This window comes from Macrosteles quadrilineatus, unplaced genomic scaffold (genome assembly GCF_028750875.1).
Source record: "Macrosteles quadrilineatus isolate MER2022 unplaced genomic scaffold, UCM_ALF_1.0 Scaffold_5__1_contigs__length_97177068, whole genome shotgun sequence".
Lineage (NCBI taxonomy): Eukaryota > Metazoa > Arthropoda > Insecta > Hemiptera > Cicadellidae > Macrosteles > Macrosteles quadrilineatus.
The window spans coordinates 20409867-20431700 of NW_026542598.1; the positions used below are offsets into that span (position 1 = coordinate 20409867).

General features: G+C 35.6%; 3 protein-coding genes across 3 annotated transcripts in view; 2 read left to right on the top strand and 1 right to left on the bottom strand.

Annotated features, from left to right (window-relative positions):
* The first annotated feature begins 13084 nt into the window (after positions 1–13084).
* On the top strand, positions 13085–13861 carry LOC128995462 (uncharacterized). The gene has a single exon (XM_054420481.1). The coding sequence runs from the start codon at positions 13085–13087 to the stop codon at positions 13859–13861; it is 777 nt and encodes a 258-aa protein (XP_054276456.1).
* A 605-nt stretch (positions 13862–14466) lies between these two features.
* LOC128995463 (uncharacterized) lies at positions 14467–17887 on the bottom strand. The gene is made up of 3 exons (XM_054420482.1): positions 17374–17887; positions 16819–17007; positions 14467–15785 (listed from the first exon to the last, which is right to left on the bottom strand). Exons 1-3 carry the CDS (start codon positions 17885–17887, stop codon positions 14467–14469), a joined length of 2022 nt encoding a protein of 673 aa, XP_054276457.1.
* Positions 17888–20712: 2825 nt separating this feature from the next.
* Positions 20713–21834, top strand: part of LOC128995868 (uncharacterized) — a 97450-nt gene continuing 96328 nt past the window's right edge. Inside the window, exon 1 of the mRNA XM_054420894.1 lies at positions 20713–20902. Within this exon, the coding sequence (XP_054276869.1) occupies positions 20854–20902 (49 nt within the window). The 5' untranslated portion in view covers positions 20713–20853. The remainder of the gene's footprint in view (positions 20903–21834) is intronic.

The window sequence follows — 21834 nt, forward strand, 5'->3', positions numbered from 1 at the left end:
TACACACAAAATAGTTTAACTTGCTTTTAACAGCAAAATGGAAAATCTTTTTAGTTTTCTAAAAATATTGCTCTGTAATTAAAAGGACACATTCAAGTTGTGATTTTTGTAGCAACCATTGCTTCAGTCAGTTTTGAGAATGGAGACTAGTATTCTCAGTCACAATAATTAATGGACGTCATGGCTGTGAATTTATGGAATATTCTATTAAAAACAGACAGATCTCCTTACCTTCAAGACGTCTTCCTTGAGCTATGTACTAAGATGGACTTTAAGGCCTGTGCTGAACTGGCCACTGACTGAATAAAGTATGACATTGAGCATGAATGTCAAATTGAGTAGCTTGTGTTTCATGTCGAATAGGTAGCCCAGTTTAATTACATTTTAGTGGAAAAACCTGCACAAGTTTGCATTGTTGCAAACAAATTCAGAATGTTACTGTTAAATTTTTCCATGAACTAGTAAATATAAAGATTATATCCAATGAAGATTACATGTACGTATTGGTTAGTACAAAGAAGAATATTTTATTGGTAACCCCAACTATACAAAGGGCTAACAAGACTGCTCTCAGAACGGCTTCTTCTCGATTGGAACCAGGCACTGTCGAGTTTCCCAGCCTTTTCTAATAAATTACTAGTTTTTAAGGCCAATGCAGTGTGGTTGTTTTACAGAGTACAATTTTATAGAAGTTACGAAAACTATACAGGGTGATTCAAAAAGGACTTTACAACTTTAAAAATTCATATAAATCTTATTAAACAAGATACAGAGCTGGTTTTGGTGTTGTTTTAAAGGAAAACACTTCAAGTTTTTTTACCTCTTAAACTATAGATGTTCTATGTGACTTCCATTGGATTTGGGGAAAATAATTATTTAGGTATGAAAAAACAGTGAAAACCGGTAAAAATTCGAGATAAATTTACAAAATTTTGAAAGTAGGGCGTTTTTTGACGGTGAAGGAGTGCGATTTTTGAAAAACGCATAATTAGTGTCTTGTAGGAAATTTAATTTTGAACCTACGTTTTTTCCTCAAATCTTTTCTAGCTTTAACCGTTTTTGAGCTATAGCCGTTTGAAAAAAAACGTGTTTTGTCGTTTTCAGAGGTCCGCCATTTTGGATTTTTGGGGGGGTTAAAATTTGAAAATGCGACTTTTTGGAATTTTATGGGTGGTTTGGGACCAAGAATAACAAGTGTGCGAAATTTCAACTCCCTAGCACATCTAGAAGTGGGTGTATCGCACTCCTTCACCGTCAAAAAACGCCCTAATTTCAACATTTTTTAAATTTCTCTCAAATTTTAAACGGTTTTCACTATTTTTTCATACCTAAACAATTATTTTCCCCAAATCCAACGGAAGTCACATAGAACATCTTTAGTTTAAGGTAAAAAAACTTGAAGTGTTTTCCTTTAAAACAACACCAAAACCAGCTCTGTACCTTGTTTAATAAGATTTATATGAATTTTCAAAGTTGTAAAGTCCTTTTTGAATCACCCTGTATGATGCGAAGAGTAGAGCAGGCTGTTAGCAGGTAGCACTGGAATGACTCAGACAGCTGAGCCTATTTGAGTGTGATTGTTGGCTCTGTGTCTGACACTTGAAGACCGATTGTCGTTGCCAATCTTGGGCCTGGCTATAGATAACGGTAACGATCTATGTATGTGAATGGCCGTTCCACTTCTGTTGATTGCTATTCTTAATCCTAATTGTTTAAGTGGGTTTTATTTGTTGCCTTGGTTTATATAACATCGGTATTTAAGTTTGAAGCTGTAGTAGGACTGTTCTCATACGAGAATGTTTTAATTTTTAGTTCATTGAGAATCTTTTTGGTGGCTTCTACAGATGTATTTCTAAATAGGTCAATAAGTTCAGGCCACATGAATTCAGGTGTACCAGACAAAGGGGGTTTGATAGTAAGTCTTATTGACCTATTTAGAAATACACCTGCCTTACTCTAGGCCTACTTCCAAAGGGACTTACTATCAAACCCCCTTTGTCTGTTACACCTGAATTCATGTGGCCTGAACTTATTGACCTATTTAGAAATACATCTGTAGAAGCCACCAAAAAGATTCTCAATTAATTTTTAGTTCTGTATTGTAGTCCTAGATGTACAGTATTGTTACAGTTGTTCTTTAGCTCATTCATTATAAAATGTTATAGATAGGATCTTTGTCAAATGTGATTACAATTGATTGGTTGCCTGTGGATACAGTACTTACAACTAAAAATTGACTGACCATAATAAATACTTTAGATACAGAAAAAACATAATATAAACAAATGACCATGATAGAAATAAATAGCCTCATGAAAAAAACAATGATTCAATATCAAATCAAGATAAAAATGCTGTTAATTTTTTTAATGTACACAGAAACAAAGTCTATAAAAAAATTCTCAAATGTTCTCAAACCAGCAAAGAATGAAACATTCAAGATGTGACAAGAACGCTATAAGTGGGATCATTTGTAAATGTCCCCAAAACAGCTGTTTTGTTTGTTCCCGTAAGATAATGAAGTATTTTAGGACTGTGGCAGGTGCGAGGAGTCTGGACATCAAACACGCACGGACCAGTTGGGCCGACGCCACCGACTGGTGACTAGATTAACGACTACAGCGGCAACTATACTCGTGGTTATAGGCAGTCAGTCGAAACATTCCTTCAATTAGCCCTCCGAACAATGGTGTCGATGGTGACTAATAAACCTCAGTGTTCTATGCTAGGGTTACATCAACAATGCCACTGTCATTGCCAAATGCTTGTTTCTTTATTGGTGGCACAGTAAGGATAAACTTAGGACGTCTTAAAAATAAAATTTGAAGTTTAAATATGAGTTAACTGTTTATAACGTAACATACTGTACCACTTTATAGGGTACATAGAATCAACTACTGAAAATGAAAGACTTACATTTTTATGGATTTTAAATTAGTACACTGCGAATGGGGATGTTAACTGCTTTTATCAAGGACCCCCACAGGCCAATTTTGCAGGTTGAAAGGCCGATATTTTATTCCTAGTGATGGAAAATACCCCTGCCGACTAAGCGAATTTCCATTTGTCTTAATTGATTTTCAATTAAATCTATTTAAATAAAATTAGGTTTAACGAGTAGCTAGGTTTGCTGCTACAAGAAAACTAAAGTGTCATTATATTGAATTTTAGCCTACTGATCATATTTAAATACTAAAGCATTGGTGTAAATACCTGCATTTGTGCGATCAATGTGTTACACATCTGTACTGACCCGACGATGACTCCTATGTGAGTCGAAATCGGTTGCAATTTAGCAACACATTGATCGCGTAAATGCAGGTATTTACACCAATTTTTTAGTAATAAAGTGTGTTTTCTTAGTAAAATATTAATAGCTTAGTATAAAATAAATAAATTTGTCAAGTTTAATCAAAACCTAGAAGTATAAAAGAGGATGTTGGTTTGTACATATATTTGGCAGTGATAAACTCAGACATCGCTGGACTCTAAACTTGGTACATACATGTAGAATTTCATGGAATAGGTTTTTACACCATCAACTTCGTGATAACTTCAACTTCTAGTGAGCGCCTCCCTGAGGAGGTAGCGTGTAATATTGCATAATTAACTCAAGGAATCTTTGAACGGCTACAATTTTTTACTCAGTTGTCTGTTTGAGTTTGGGGTTGCAGCATTGTATTTTACTAAGACCATTAATTTTATAGTCATATAAACCTATGCTTAATATTGGGATTTCCTTCAGACATCTAGCGGGCCATCCCCCTGTATATTAGTAGGGTAACTGTCATTTACAAATTTAAAAAATAAATACATACATCAATTAGCAATCTAGTACAAAACAAATTCATCGAGCTTCTTCACAATGAGACCCTTTTAAATCCCTTTAAACACCTCCAGCCTCAAGTACAAAAGTGTATCTTGATAACACAATCTTTATCATATTCATTGACAGTTGTTCTATAAAGATTCTAGTGATCACTTAAATATCAGTCAAACAAACTTGATCACTTGAACAGCTTGTTAGTTTCAGGATCATTTGACGGCCTATAGTTGGCATATCATCCGTGACCTAGAGACTAAGTATGTGGTTTAAAAATATCGGCCAGCTATTGTCGTAACAGTGTTGTCTTGTGATCCCCTCGGGTAAAGCTTGATTTGCATCCGTGTTTGAGTCATCTACAACTAAGCATACTCTGTTTGTGTAATTAACTAAACATAGTATTAAAATAAAGAACGTTAATGTAAGTTGGAGACGTCAATCTGTTTGTTTAACAAAAACAAAAAAGTTTGTTTATCTGATGGGCTTTTATTCTTTATTTAATAAACCACGTTTTAGCGAATTTCCCATATAGGGGGGGGGGGTATTACCGTAGTACTCATCGTAAGACCTGGACCCAGGACCAATTTACTTTTTTTTTGAGGTCCCTAGAGGCCAAAAACATTGTTTACCCTAAAAACATAAAATTTAGCAATCTATTTCCAAACCATTTTGTACAGCTTATAAAAACAAATCATTTAGTATATTTGAAGCGTTATTGGGCGCCTATAATGGTTACGGAGAAAATTCCGTAGTAAAAGTACCGGTACTCGTCAAACCAATACTATTTAAATAGGGAATAAATGTGATATTTTAAAGGAGATATTTTATAGTAAATCCATTCAGGCAATGAAAATTCGCATAGTGTGCAGGTTTGCTGCGGTGGGGGTATTAATTTTTATCTCATCAGTTTACAACTGATTTTGTAAAGGTAAAACATCTATTTTTACTGTTTTTTTCTGATAAAAAAAGCTGGGTTACCTTTTTTAAGAAACACTGTCCAATTCCTGTAACCCAGGTGACACCATTTTTGTAATGAGTTAATGGGACACATACAACGACTTCTACCAAATGAACAAATGAAACCTGTGTTAGGTTGTACATCATCTTCTTGATTAGCCATGTTGCCAAAAGATCAAGGCGTGGAAATGACACCGTGTAGTGACTGCCTCATTTAGTTTAGGATTTAGTACGTTATTGAATCCATTTCAGACTTGTCAGTCCACTTAATTCTGCTGGAGCCAGTTTCAAAATGCCTGCATGCCTCTCTTTGTGTTGTTTTTGTCATTTGAAATGAGTTTATGGACCATAAACTAACTACACTTTATCAAGAAAGGATCCACCAACACTGAAGGAAATCATGTCAACATCTACCTGAGATGTCCCTATCAAACTCTACTTTAGACTAGGCGATCTTCTCATGAGTTGCATACCAGACATGACTGAGACAGGCTCGAACCCAACATCTCCTGGCCAGAGCCACGCCTTAGACCACTCAATTATACTGATCAAACCTAACGATCTCTCGCACTATCAAAATTAATCAACCCAAAGTCAAGCATAATAAGTTCTAAACTTGGCTGCCAATCTGTAGCAAATGTAAAGTATAGCTTTCCCCAATTATAGTGGCAGCTGTTTGGAGTTTTTAACTTTGAAATTGTCAAGGTGTCATTCATAAGAGCATTACCATTTACTATAGCTTCCTCTAATACAGGGCCTTTCTTCATGTGTGGCAACTTCGTACCGGACGGCCTGCCGTGGTAACTACAGTAGTAATGTAAAAATTTTAAGTTTTAAGTAAACATTGCGAAGAAGCTTCATTATTAGTGCAACAGTTCTTTTTGTGTGCTGGGGCTACTGCGTTGTATTAGAGGAGGCCATGGCCATTACACACGTTTAAAATACTTTTCCTCACAAAAAATATAAAACACTGCAATAAAATATTACTCTTGCAGTGCTTTATCACCCAGCCAACGTTTGAACTGATTTATTTACACATTTCCTGACTGTCGGCTAGTTAGCACCCGGTTTGAAGATGTGGCTCAACGTAGGACTGATTTACAAGTTGGACTCGTCTCTGTTATGCGTCTACTTTGGCTCTGGCAGATCAGACTGTCCTGATGCAACTAATATCCCAACAGGCCAATATCCAATACATCTCACCCTTCTCTTAGCCAACAATCGTTTGGTTATGACCTCTGTTTGACCTGTTAGTGTTATGTCAATTGATGATTGGAGTCTCCAACAAAACGTTGGAATTGGCTAATCAATTTGCATATTACCGTACATTTTTGTGTGATGCACATATTAAACATAAATATGCTATGGTTAAGAAATATTTTCCTTTTCATCTGTATTGGTTAAAATGTTGGCGTACTAATCTGAAATCAACTGACTTCAGCACATTTTGTAGGAGACTGAATTTAAATGGAGAGTACCTTCATTTTTATTCTAAAACTGGTTACACATTTTTATAAATGGGTAACTAAAACAGATCTAGACACCAGAGGAAAAGGTTGTGAATCGCTTGAATCAAACGTTTAATAGAGACACTTCCTGAAATGCCTGAGAGTAAAGTCTACAACTCCTCATAGTTGAGGTTTTGATGTTGTTAGGATGGCCAGGAGACAGCAACCGTGAGGCCTTGAAACCTGCTTGATTCAGGTCTGGTGTACAATTAATGAATTTAGCTGAGATTTAAAGAGCAGGTGGGGAGATCCACCTAAAATCAAAGGGAAGGGGTTGACTCGGATAGATTCCTTGATTTTTCATGAGTTTATAATCAAATCATGTGTTTTGCTACTTTTAGAAAATTTCCCTGTAGTGAAGTATTTGGTTATCTTACTGTGTGTGTATACAGAAAAATTGATTTAAAATGTTTTCAATTTTTGTATTCTTATTGAGGTAAAATTATATCAAAGAGTCATTAAGCACGAAACACTATAAATTTCTCTTAATCCTACTTTGCTCACTTACATAAACAATAGATATTAGAATATTATAGAACAGAGTGTAAAGATATTAGGGACCAACGTGCAATAGGAAGAGACGCAAAAGTAACTCGGACGCAATACAGCCACTTCACCACCGACACACATCAATCTTCAACCTGCTGTCATTGGAGCTGGAACATACAGAGACGTAGGAACGTAGACAGTAGTTGTCAAGGAAGATATAAGACAGCTTGTACCTTGTGTCTGATACTATTCTGGACTCGGCCTCTCTGATTCATCTTGAACAAACAGTTACATCCATAACTCTTGTCCCATATTAGTGACCGATAGGGAAAATAAGGAAATAATGTCAGAAAAATAATGAATTCAGTCATAAAATTGAAGAAATATAGAGCGAGAATAATTTATTTTTAATCATACCAGCATAGGTAATCCCAAGTTGCTGTAGTGGCAACTATTTTTGGGTCTAGAGGTTTATTTTATTTTCAAGACAACACAACAAAAATTAGAAAGGTGTTCAAGAGTTTTTGGATAACATTAAACTAAAATAACACAGCACAGAAGGAAAGCATATCATGTTGTGAACCTTTTGAGTTTTTATCAGCTAAATTTTAGCTGCAACTTTAACAAAAACCTAATATTTTGTACTTTAAAAATTAAAATAAATAGGTTACTAGTGTGATAATGCTGTGGACAAATTGTTTCCAAGTCCACCTAATGATTGAGGTACATCTCTCTAGAAAAAATAAGGATAGCTTATTCCCTATATGGGAAATTCACTAATAGAAATAAGTTTAACAGGCAAGGGAAACTTACACTACTCCTCAACCAAATATAATCAAATTATATTGTGACAAAGTAAAAATGTTTTATAAAAAAATTGTCATCTTGGTAATTTTAGTGTAAGCTTTTTACAGGTCAGGATAGGTTTGATTTTGTTTTTGATAGATCAGGCTTACCTGTACATTTTTGGGGGAGTATTTTCAGTACCGGTATGAAACATATTTGTATACCGTACACATGCATAAAATTTAAACTTCATGACACAGGGCACTGTGTCAATGATAAAGAATGGCAGAGTGTAATGGTGGTGTAGGATGCAGTAGTACCAACCCTCCAAGTTAGCAACACTGAAATTATGTTAAAAATTTAATCACTAACTAATTTATATCAGTTATGGTACATAAATATTTTCTGTTCAAAATAGCACTCATTTGACTTTTAAAACTGTCTATCTATGGTACAAAATACAAATGCCCTAGTATAGTAACAGAGTATAGTGAATGAATGTTCAGTGAATGGATGATTATATTTAATATCATAAATGTATCCTTTGTTTACCAAAAATAAACCTCTCTAACATGTACTGATGATTTTTGAATGGTTTTAACTTTAGAATACATTCCTTTGTTTTCTTAAAATAGACCCTAGCAATGACTACAATCAGTAAAGTAATTAATCTGGTCTTGAAAACTTGCCAGAGTCTATTCAATTGTAACTGTTATTAGAATTTACTCAGACATACAATTTTGTCTATCAACAGATATTGTGGTATTGTTTTAGCCAGAAATTAATCATCACATTGAAATGCTCAATGTATGTTGTTGAAGCTTTTGCTCCAAAGAATTATAAAAACCATTTGAAACAATTATATACAATTAGTAAATGAATTTGTTTGAAAAGAATGTTCCAATTCTAGATTCGGGACATTCTTTCATTGATAGACTACCTAACTAGACTGACAATCCAAAAATTTAAAAGGGGATACCGGATTTTATTTTGGGAGGGATTACAGTTTGTCTTTATTTCCGATTTCAGTGCTGCTTGATTATTTCAGCAATTTGGTTGGCAATCGGGACATACAGTTAGTTAACGTATATAATTTGTTCCGGATTAGTAAGTGTATATCAATAACATCAATCTATTATGGTCTGTGTGATGTCGCTTATCTTATGACACATTTTAACTTACATCATTGTATAAAAAAAGTTTATAGTGTCTAAAAGTTAAGCGTTTCAGTTTTTAAAAAGGCAACATTTACATTTTATTATGAGCTAAATTTATACAATAAAAAAAAACGTTTACCTGTATGATTTAAACATACGAGTATTTTTTTATATCCTAGTTTCGAGAACTTGAATTGGATTAGATTTACCTTTGCTGTTGTTGCCTGTGTTCTTGTAGGTAAGATGTTTGTGTCACCTCATGTATTTCACCACTGTAAACTATAAACATTGACTATACACTCTGGTAATTCACAAGAAGACCCCTCAAGATGCCACACACACAAGGTGGCGAAATGCATGGGGGGACACAAACATTACCTACAAGAACTCAGGCAACAACAACAAAAGTAAATCTTAGAGCTTTTATAATTTTATTGCACCAGATTTTTAACAAAATCAACTCATCTTACGTGAAAGATCCAAATACATTCCAACACTTCCAGTGAATAAAAATAGTCCAAATACTTATACAGAGCTTGTATAAGTACCAAGTATGGGAAGCAGCAAAAATAGAACTTATTGTAAATACAAGAATGTGTAGGACTGATGGAGACAGACAGTTGCTATATTTACCTTCAGGTCACGTGACAGAAGTCCCGTGATACAGTGCGCGGATCACATGGTCTCACGGTTAGGTAACTCAGGCACTGGCACTACCTCTGAACGCTTCTGGCGCTATGTTGGCACCGAGGCAATACATTCATGTGACTCAATGCGTACAACTGCCAAATTCTTTTTTGAACTGTTAAATGTTATTCTTTGCAAAAAACTGTCGTCACAAATCTTTGCAGTGTGCAATTAATTTCTTTATGCTCTTGTGGCAATATAGTGCAAGTAGAATTATTATACTTGTGTTGAAGAATAAACAAATTTATCTAAGTTAAATGAAACAACTTTTTACAAAACGTAAATGAAATAGAAGCTGAGACACCTTGGCTTCTTCAATCAGTCAGTAGGGATAGTTAAAGTTGTAAGAAAACAATCCAGTGCAATAGGTTATTGTTGATTTGTCTTATTAAACAAAATGAAGAACATTCCTTCACAAAGGAAGACCTATGGCTATTAAAGTTATACAAGTCTAGTTTTGCTCCTATACTATGAAGACTGAGCAATCCAGAAGAGGTATCATAGAGTATAATGAACAATATGTGATTCATAGTCAAAACTGTGCACCACAGTTAACATGTTGTCTGACATTCCACATATCAACCTCCAATCCACTGCCTGGCTGGAAGGTCCAGTCCACCCACCCCTACACAATGACTAGTCATATATCCTAAAGCTATTTCAGCCCTGGAAACCCTCACAGGAAGAAAACTAATCACCTTGAGACCCAATACACAAGTAAACTCTGGTGAGATGGTCCTGAACTTCATCTATTTTCTTGGCTTCAAATTTGTATATCACATGGGAAGTCTATTCTGTGTATAGTCAATGGTAGAACCTTCTTAAGCTGGGTTTTCCTAGGCGCGGAAGCGGAGCACGGAGAGAGGAATGCGGAGAGGGACTCCTCTTGTCTTAGGTAATTTAATGCTACTGTTTTCCCATAAGTGGATCGGAATGCCATGTTAATCGCTTTTCCGCTCTCCGCCCTCCTCTCTCAGCGCTCCTCTTAGCCCCTAGGAAAACCCGGCTTTATTAACCTTATGAGTATTCATATTCAAAAGGAATTAAATAATTTTGTCGGCTGTTAAACAAGTTGGTTCTATGATATTCAATAGCATTAAAAAGTTATATTACCAACAAGGTGCAGCACTGTTACTTTTTTGCATTTATGGCAACAGCTAATTTGAACTTGAACTAAGCAGCAAGAAAAAGCTGTGACACACAATGAGAACACATCATACTTACATGTTCTGGTGGAAAAGTTTCCCTACCTGTAGAAGAACCAAAACAGCTGCGTAAGAGTGATACCTTGGAGAAACTGAAGAGTCATGACATTTTCAGTTTCAAGATTTTATGTTGGGGGATTTTTTAGTTGATGATTTTGTTTTGTGTAAATGGTTTCAATTTTTGTTTTTAATAGTAATTTAATTGCTGTAGAATTTTTAATCGTAACATGATTTTTTTAACTGTACGTGACACTGTAAATAAAGAAAATATCTTATTTTGTGATCCTTGGCGAAGCCACTACAGATAATCATGGTGGAAGGAAAATACATAGACGTGTGCTTTCCCGTCATATTCTGACGTCACTCGGATTGCAAAAAAAAGGTCACCTGATTGTAACCGTCAAATTAGTATGTATTTGTTTTGATTTGGTTGTTATTGTTTTTATAATAAACACATTCAACTATTTTTAAAATATTTAACCGATGATGTAAAATTGTTTCTCTGAAACAGAACCTTCTCTGTAAAAATATGTTCTTCTAAATCATCTATTTGATAGTCAATGCAGGAGTTCCACAAGGTTCAATATTGGGCCCTGTATTGTTCAATCTATACATGGCAGACATCCCTCTTCCAGAAGACGCCTCATTAGCTCTGTACGCCGACGACACTGCTATGCTGTGCCAATATTTTCCGATATCCACAAGGCCACGTATTCTCTGCAATACTCTGTGGACGTTCTCATTTTGGAAATTTCAACTAAATGTGAGACCAAAATATTTTCCTTGAAAAAACACACATTGCCACATGAAATTCAAATATATGGTAACTTTCTACCGTGGAACCCTGATGACCAGGCCATAAAATATCTTGGAGTATGGCTGGACAAAAAACTTAATTGGAACTATCACGTTAATAAAAAACGGTCCCAAGGTTATGCACGTCTTGCAAAGCTTTTCCCTTTAGTCAATAGGAAATCTACTCTGAAGCCAGCTTGTACAGTTCTAATCTACAAATCAATCATTCGGCCTTTGATTACGTATGCATCTCCTATCTATATCAAAAAACAAACTCTTCAAACTTCAAGTGATACAAAACAAAATTCGAAGAATAGCGGTGAATGCTCCCTAGTTTGTTAGAAACAGGCATATACATAAAGAGCTGGGAGTGGAGTCTATCTCGGCCTTTTGAAAAAACCACCTCCAAATTTCTGAAGTCTTTAAACAATGTTCCTGGTGCACTAGCTTTTCATCTTGGCGAAGTAACTGAGAACAGGAGGCTACGTCGAAGGCCGAAGGCTTCCTCAAGATCTATTGGATGAATGAAACCTAAAGAAGATTAAATATTTTTATCTAAATTAATTATGTTACAGGGTGTCTCAGGTCTGGGGCGAACCTACGATGTTATTATTGTTATTTTCTTGTTTATTTTGTTAATACTTCTGTGAATAATGTCATAATTGAACCAGAAATAAATGATGTAAAAAAATCTATTTTGAAAACATTATAAAAACAATGACAATCAAATCAAAACAAATACATACTAATTTGACAGTTACAATCAGGTGATCTATTGTTCGCAATCCGAGTGATGTCAGAATATGACGGAAATAGCACACCTATATGCATTTTCCTTCTACCATGACAGATAATTATTTGCAAAACCATAACAGAACCAAAAACATAGACCTCAATAAAAAGATAAGGTATTAACTTTTATAACCCATAGGATGGTCAAACTTGTAATTAAAATATGAAATCCAGAGAGTGACAAACAAATTGCACAAGCTGAAAGCGAGAAGGATAATAGTGAAAGTGCAAATAATTCAATTTAATTTTCTAGTGTTCCTAACTGATGGCAATTGCATTGCAGAGGTTGACATTTACTAGGCAGCTTGTAAATGGAGCAGAGTCTAGTGACGGCAGAGAATGGAAGGTCAGCATCGCCGCCAGGAGGGGGATCAGAATAGCTGTGAATCGTAATCTTATAATGGATCCTCGAGGTGAAAGACCGCACAGTTTCAACCCTATAATTGTCTTCCAGTTGCGATGTCGATGACATTTTTACTTTATCTATGATAGATACTAGGAAAAAACAAATCTTTGATAAAGAACATCTTTAAGATCTTTAAGGGAAACTATTTTGACTCTTGCTGACTGAAACATGGATAAAATACCTTTAATATCACAAGCTATTCACGATTTCCTCGAAAAAAAAAACAATACCTCAGTCAGATTTAATCAAGAATTAGTGTACTATAATTTAGTTAGACTATATTGTCCTACTAGGCTACCTACATAGTTTTTCAAACCGAAGGGAAAAATATCATGTCCCATCTTCTTCCTAGGACATTAAGCTCTGGATGGATTTCGCATTGCTTCAGACTAGGTAGGCTCTTCCAGTTGGTTCATATAGATTTGGGATGTGTACTTGAGTAATGAGTATCCATAATAAAAGTATTACCGTAACTATGCATGCTATATGGTAACAAAACCAAAATATCTCTGGCCTTGGGCAGAACAACAACAGTTTTTCAATCAGAGGTCCTGGCGATTGAGTGCTGTGCTAATAATATTATTAGCAAGAATCTAAGAAAGGGTAAAATCCTTATTCTCTCTGACAGCCAGGCAGCATTGAAGGCGCTGGGGTCATGTGTGACACAGTCACGAACAGTAAAAGGGTGTAAAAACACCCTCAAAAAGTTAGCAGAGCGAAACCAAGTCAAATTGTCTTGGGTTCCTGGACATTCGGGGCATGAGGGGAACAAAAAAGCCGATGCATTGGCCAGGAAGGGTGCGGAAGACCAACTGTCAGGACCAGAACCCTACTGTGGTACCCCCATAAGCTCAGGAGTAGCCAAAGTCCAAGACTGGGTTAAGGTTCAAAAGGCTCTGGCCTGGATGAACCACCCGGGTATGAGGACGTCCAAATTACTAATCGACCCCGCTGATAAAGGTTGGAAAGACTTGCTGAGCCTTAAGAAAGGGGACATTAGTCTGCTAGTAGGAGTGTTAACAGGGCACGGTCCTATCAGGAAACATCTCAGGACCATAGGGAGGTCACAGACAGACCTCTGCAGGTTCTGTGAGAACGAGGTAGAAACCTCAGAACACTTATGGCTGGACTGTCCAGCGTTGGCCTATAGAAGGCTTACATCTCTGGGGAGGTTATTCCTGGAACCAACAGAGATAAGGAAGCTGGGTGTCTTTCAGCTCCTGGGCTACTTGAGGAGCCTAGGGCTGTCAGAATGAATTAAAGGGTGCTACAAGAGGTCTCCAGGCCGAAGTAGCTAGGGGTATGCCATTACCCCAGCCCCCACAAAAAAAAAAAAAAAAAAAAAAAAAAAACTATGCATGATTTTGAGCAAAGTTTTTAACGAATTTCTCATATAGGGAATAAAACATTACCGTAGGTCTCATAAGACAAAAAAATCAAAAAAGTGTAAATTTAAAATTCCCATGTTATTCTTATGAAGAATAAATACGGTAACCCGTTGTAGTTTGCTTGTTCATAAGATATATTTTAATCAAATTCGGCAATTTTGTTAATTTTATACTAAGCTACAAAAATAATAATAATAATAATAATGAAAACACCTCATTACCTTCTCTGTAGCAGCAAACATAAGTAATGTTATTAGAATAGGAAATAAATCTGACAAATTTAAGGGAATATTTTAGTGGAAATCTAGCCAGGTGTTGTGAATAACTGAACCTTTTTAGAAAATAAGGCTTTAATAAACTTAAATTGTTACATAGTTGTCAAGGTAAACAAATCTCTAATACAAACAACAAGTAAATCAATAATTCAGCTGATTACTAAAAACAGTAATTCATAACATTCTCCCCCTCAAAATTTAAACAATGTAATCAGCGAGGTAACTTGGTGGTTTTCTTGATCTTTTCGGCCTTTCTAGAGGTTGGTTTTCTTCAGAGTCTTGTTCAGGAATGAAGTTCGGTTGATAATCATCATTTGGTTGATACTCATGGTCTTGGATATCAAATGGAGTGACATTCTGTTCTGGATTGACATTTGGATCTGGATTAATGCTCGGCTCTGGAATGACATGTGGTTGTGATTCATCTGTCACCAGTTGAGGATTTTCTTTTAGCGTTGGAAGGACTTGGTCTTCTAGTAGACTTACATCCCCCCTTGGAGAAAGGTGCTTGAGGGATACAGTTGACTTTCTTCCATCATTGTGTTTAACCAAGGCATAATGAGGGTTAGCATCCATCAGCTCTACTTCCTCTACTAAAGGATCAAATTTTGATGGCCGAACATTTCTTTTTAAGAATATCGGTCCTGGTTTCATGAGCCAAGCTGGCAGTGAAGTGCCATTGAGGGATCGCCGAGGATGAATGAAAAACCTTTCATGTGGCGTACTGTTAGTCGAAGTGCACAAAAGAGATCTTATGGAGTGCAATGCATCATTGAGTACAACTTCCCATTGTTCTACCTTTAGTGACCTGGACTTTAGAGCTAACAAGATTGCTTTCCACAATGTTCCATTGAACTTTTCAACTTGGCCATTCCCTGCCGGATTATATGGAGTCGTTTGACTGGTGGCTATCCCTCTTTCATGAAGGTAGTCTCTGAGTTCTTTTGAAAGAAAAGATGTCCCTCTATCTGAATGAATGTAGTTTGGCATTCCAAATATTGAAAATAGATTTTCTAAACAGCGAACTACTGTGCTTGAGGACATATCACTGCAGGGATATGCGAAAGGGAAGCGTGAATATTCATCGATTATAGTCAATAGATATCGATTACGTGTGCAAGATGGCAAAGGACCCTTGAAATCTACATTTAGTCGCTCAAAAGGTTTTGTGGCCTTGATAAGGTGAGCATTTGTAGTTTTGTAGAAACGAGGTTTAATCTCTGCACACATTGGGCATTTATTTGTCATTGTTTTAACATCCTCAACTGAGTATGGGAGATTTTTACTTTTTACCCAGTGGTACATCCTAGTGATACCAGGGTGGCAGAGTGACTGGTGAAGTGCAAAAAGCTTGTCATCACAATTTATGTTTGTGACAGCTCCACAAACGCGTGAAAATGCATCTGCGGTGACGTTTTCTTTGCCTGGTCTGTACTGTATGTCAAAAGAATAAGGTGACAACTCAAGACGCCATCTAGTGATTTTCTCATTCTTTATTTTACTAGTACCCATGCCGACTGTTGAACACAAACGACAAAGCCTGTTGATCGGTGATTAATAGAAAATGTCGCCCAATGAGGAAATGTCTCCACTTCTTTAGAGATTCGACTATGGCTAGGGCTTCCTTCTCAATAGAGGGATGACGTTTTTCACAATCGGTCAATGTTTTTGAAAAGAAAGCGACAGGTCTACCCTTTTGACTTAAGGTGGCAGCGATAGCAAAGTCAGATGCATCTGTTTCCACAACTAATGGAGAAAGATCATCAATCACGGTAAGTATTGATTTTCCTATGTCTTGTTTAATTTCCTGAAAAGCCAAAGCTGGCAAAGATGAGGGCAATATAGGAAAAGATTTGCAATCAATCAGAGGCCGAATCTTGTTTGAGAACTTGGGAACCCACTTTGAGTAGTGAGAAAATATTCCTAATGCACGTTTTAATTGAGATGCATTAACTGGCAATGGCAAATCTAACAAGGGTTTCAGACGCTCTGGATCTGCTTGCATAGACTGGTAGCGAATTTGATATCCTAGGATTGATATTATGTCTTGAGAAAATTTGCTCTTCTCATTGTTTAGAGTAATATTATATTTCTTAGCTACCTTTAAGAATTTATTCAGCCTTTCATCATGTTCTGACTGAGTTTTTCCGGCTACGGTTATGTCATCAATGAAAGCCCACACCCCTTCTAGTTCTTCAGTGGAAATAATCTTATCAATCGTGCGCTGAAAAGCAGACACACCATTTGTCACACCAAATGGAACCCTACAGAACTGATAAAGTTTTCCTGCTGCCTCAAATGCTGTGAAGCATTTCTCATGTTCCGATATTGGTATTTGATGGTAAGCCTCCTTTAAATCTATAGTACTGAATACTTTATTTTCTGCTATTTTACTAGCTATGTTTTCAATATTAGGCAAGGGGTAGGCATCTAATAGGGTAAACTTATTTATAGTTTGACTATAATCTATTACTAATCGCTTTTTATGAGATGAGCTTTTGGTAACAAGCACTTGTGCACGCCAGGGAGATGAACTTTCTTCAATTATACCACTTTGAAGGAGTTTTTGCACTTCAGAGTTGATGAACTTTTCATCATCATTAGAATACCTACGAGACTTAGTTGCAATGGGCTTGCAGTCAGGTGATAGATTATGAAAAAGGCATGGTGGTTCCACAGAAGCACAGGCAACATTACAAATGGACAGAGGTAACTTATCTCCTCCAAAATCTAGATTCACTGAAGAATGCAGTTTCATTATATCATGACCAACCAATATGTCAGTGCACAGATTGTCAATAACAAACAGTTGTACTCTCTCATAGTTATGGTCAGAGAACTCTAAGTTCACATTAACATAACCTTTGATGGGTGACTTTAGGTTTGTGGAAGCCATAGATACCTGTTTCCGTTCTGGAATTACATGAAAACCATTTTCAATTACCACAGCTCGGTTTATAAAACTATCGGTACTTCCAGTATCAACCAAAACTTCAACAGGTATTTTATTTGCATAACCCCGCACAACTGCTTTTGACAGTCCATTGGAGGCAGCTGCACATGAAAGCGTGGTTACTACCAAAGAAGAGGCATTAAAGGTCTTACCTTGAGTTTTCACCAACCTGCATACCTTCACAAAATGTCCCCTTTTCTTACAACCAGAGCAAGTAGCATCTTTGGCAGGACAGTCGTTTCGAGTAAAATGACGCCGGCCACCGCAGTAGAAACACTTCTGTTTAAAGTTTTTCGCTACAGCTGCTGAAGTAGGAGACTCTTCAGGATCTATATTTTCATCCAGTTGATCTGGTAGTGTTGATGAAGTGTTGCAATATGTGACTTCAATTTGGTTGGAAGATCCATATGCTTCACAGCTCTTCTGTGCAGACTCAAGTGAACGTGAAATGTCCTCAGCTTCTTTTAATGTCAAGGACGATTTTTCTAGTAGTCTTTGTCGAATATGGGGGTTCATAATTCCACTTATAAAGGCATCTCTAACGGCTTCATCTCGATAAGTATTTCCATCTATGGCACGAAAATTGCAATCCTTACTCAGAAGTTTAAGTTCTTGTAGATACTTGGCTATGTTTTCTTCCTTCTTCTGCTTGCGGTTTGCTAGCATGTGTCGAGCATAAATTTCATTCTTCTTAGGATTATAAATAGTTTGCAAAATTTCAACTGCTGACTTAAACGTGGAACATTTAGAAATATACTCGTAGACATTGTAAGAAAGAAAATTAATCAACACTTTAAGTTTCTTCTCTTCAGTAACTGCTGAGTCAGATATGAAATTTTCAAGTGTCCTGAACCAGTGTTTGAATGCTCTACTTGCAGAAGGATTTTCAGGATTAATATCAAACCTGTCTGGTTTTAAAAGTTTTTCCATTTTGATTTTGATTATTTAATTATCTTAATAAATTTAAGTTTATTAAATTTGTTGTGAATAACTGAACCTTTTTAGAAAATAAGGCTTTAATAAACTTAAATTGTTACATAGTTGTCAAGGTAAACAAATCTCTAATACAAACAACAAGTAAATAAATAATTCAGCTGATTACTAAAAACAGTAATTCATAACACCAGGTAAATGGAAATTCACTTAGTCTGCAGATTTGCTGCGGCGGGGGTATTAAATTACAAATACTGCATATTCCAATACAATACTAATCTTGGATCCCTAATCTACACTCATATTTTGACTAAAATATACACCTATGGGTCCCCATCTCAATTGCTAATGGTAATTGCAGTTGGAACCCTTTGTTTTTAAAAAGCTGTATGAACATAACAGAGAGATTACTGTCACACAGGTTTATAATTCATTCATGAAGGTAGAGAGAACAACCGAACAACTGTCATAGACTCTCCTCAGGGATTTGAGAGTGAAGTGATCAGGGCATAGCTGTGGAATATTTTAAGTGAAATGACATGTTTCAGGTCAAAAAACATTACAAAGTTTATTCGTCACAAAAATTATACGAGATTAAACAGTTGTTTATTTCTTTATTTGGGCTTCTATTTTAATATTGCCCAGCAGTAAACTAAGTAGTTTACCTACTTATGTATAGGCCTACTTCAAGAAGATAAAATTTAAGATGACCTATTTACTATTTAGCCTCAGTAGTTTACTGATCAATAAATTGTTCTATTTGGTTGTGTTGATGAACCATAAAATTATCAACTAAAGGGGTTAAGTTAATTAAATATTATGTCTTTGGTTAATTTTTAAAATTACACAATAATAGAAAAAAGTACTTTATGAAAAATATACATTAAGCTTAATAATTGAAAGTCCAAGATGTGTTCAATTACAATTTTCTCTAGAACCTTTTTTCAGTACAGTATATGCAATTTTTATCAACCCATATGAAATTTATATACCAGCATGGCCCCCACAAGGGTGGGGCTGGTGCAAAAGGGGGCCGGGCCTACTTATGTTTAATATTGTTTGTGTATTGAAGAATATTTTACATTGGATCATGGATTCAAAATTGAAATAGCCTACATATAGTTATTAAAAAATCAAAGTTAAAACTTAATATTAATTCTAGATTTTAGGTTCAGTTATGAATTAGTTAAAACTCACTTGACTTTTCAGACGTTAATAATGATTTTTGTGAAAAGAATGTTAAGAATGTTATGATTATAAAGACCATTCACCATCATACATCAAAGTAAGGTTTTTGTAATCTACGGTAGTAAAATGAAGGCAACATTGTCGATGAGGAAGGTACCGTAAACATGGACAATTTGTAGAAAACGCAGATCAATTTTTGAAAAATTATATAATATTTACAAAAAATTTTGATTATATCGAACTGTTATGTAACATTGTGAGTATTTCCATTAGTTGCATAATATTTAAGTTGACTCTTTTAAACTCATCGGAAATTATGACTGTTATTCGCTATTACATAATCCTGTAATACTTTGCAATTGCTCGATTTCGAGCAACATAAAATACACTAGTCAGAGTATTAAACACGCTAAAAAACATTTTAATTATTTAGCTCTCAACTTAGTCAAAACTTTATTATTTTTATAACTTTAATTTTATTGATTGATTGTAAGAGGGTGGACTCATGGTCCAAGCACGTCAACCGAAGCTATTGATTTGATAGTCTCAATTATTCCTTACTTAGCCTACATTGAAAAATTAATAAATGGTTGAAAAATTGCCATGTACGCATACTAGGTGAACATAGTGGAAGGGGGCCCGAGCTCGAATTTGGTTACAGGGCCCACAATCGAATGTGGGGGTCATGTAATACCAGCAATGGAGACAAATATATGTGCATTATTTTCAATTACAACGCTTTACTTTTTATAAATTTATCGTTAGTTTTTAGAGGTTAACTGTAAGAAAGGGCGAGGTCCTAAGTTCGCCTCAATAAAGAAAGATTTTCATTTCATATCATAAACACAGCTATAATATTTCTAGGTTCTAGGTGTCTATCATTGGACCTATTCGTTTATTATTGTACAGCTAATAATAAAATATTATGACACAGCCTATTATTTATTAAATTTATTATTCAATATTTACATAAACATACATATATTCTGAAAACAATATCTACTTCGCCAGATGCTTTTCAATTTAAAACACTTTGAAGTGTAATTTCTCTGTTTTACTTCACCTTAAAAATGTGCACAACAACAATAACAAACAAACAGCTGATCGATCAGCCATTTAATTTATTTACGTTGGAGGATTAACTTCTACTTCACATTTTTTCTTAAATTACCACCAATTATTGAAATGTCCAACTACATTTCATACATTATTGTTTCTGAAAGCGAAGTGTCTGTGAATTACGTCTGTTTGTTCCTAATTTTGGACTATTGTGGAAAAGAACATTCAAAGACTTTATTTTCGGAAACCAAGATCGAGTGAGAGAAGGGGTGAGTGTAGTATTGGTTGTAACTAGTTCGCCGGCGGCCTCACAGAGTGCAGTGGTGTCGTATATATCGTGTTCCACCTAAAACACCGCTAGTCGCTAGTCAGTTGTTGTTTGATGTGATGGTTGTCGGTGCCCGCGTGTGTGCATGATAACTTGCCGGCCGCCCTGCGAAAACCACGAATAAATGGGAAAGAAAGGGAAGAAGACTCGATGGAGGCGGTTACCGATTGGAGGTAAGATTAAAATACTACTAAATTAATCAAACTGAATACTAGGCTATATACACTGACCTCCCTTTTTTAATTAGGTGATTTGCATTTTCGTGGTATTTTAGGCTAGATTGAAATATTTACTATTTTAAATTCTGTAACAAATAATGTGCTATGAAGATTTCATTTGCTAGTTTAATTTTAGTGAATTAATTTTTGTACATTAAAAAAATCAATTAGCTTGCAAGGTTTGTATTGATTGATTTAGCTCCAATCTCAGGGACTTCGCAATCAGAGGTTATCAGTGTTATCTCAGTTTGTAGAGCATACGTAATTAGCTGATAAGTAGTGTTATTGTTGTTTTAGTTTCCAGAATATTATAAAATGTTGCCCAACACAGTTAATTGTGAGGAAACTAATACCATGCAATCAAGAAGAACAACAAGGCTAAATTGATGAATTATAAGCCTAAATCAAACAAATTTGCCAACGCTGTTCAACCTTTAAATTATATTTAAATATTTTTGTCATGTTTACTCTTGTTTACCTAGTAGTAACTTAAGAACATTTTAATTGCCTATCTAGTTTCAATCACGGTAACTGAATTTTTATTCGGAGTGTAGGGTAGGCCTATGTAGCTTAAAAACCTTCTGCTTAAGTTAATTCATATAGTCCTATTCCTACACCTATTGTCTTTACCGTACGTGTGTATCGCCTTGCATCTTTTAATTTTTTTACGCTGTACAAAATCATTTAGTGTTCTTACGTAACAACTAGGCCTAGCTGCTCTTAAGACTTTCTAAACTCATTTACGGGTTACTTCTTGACAACTTAGCTACAGCAGTAGTAACACGCGTGTCGTATCGTGAGTTGCGTGATTCAACACGCACGCGTTTTGCCGCTTGTCGTGGACGTCTGATTAATTCTTCCACATGACTCTTGCTTCATAATTGTGA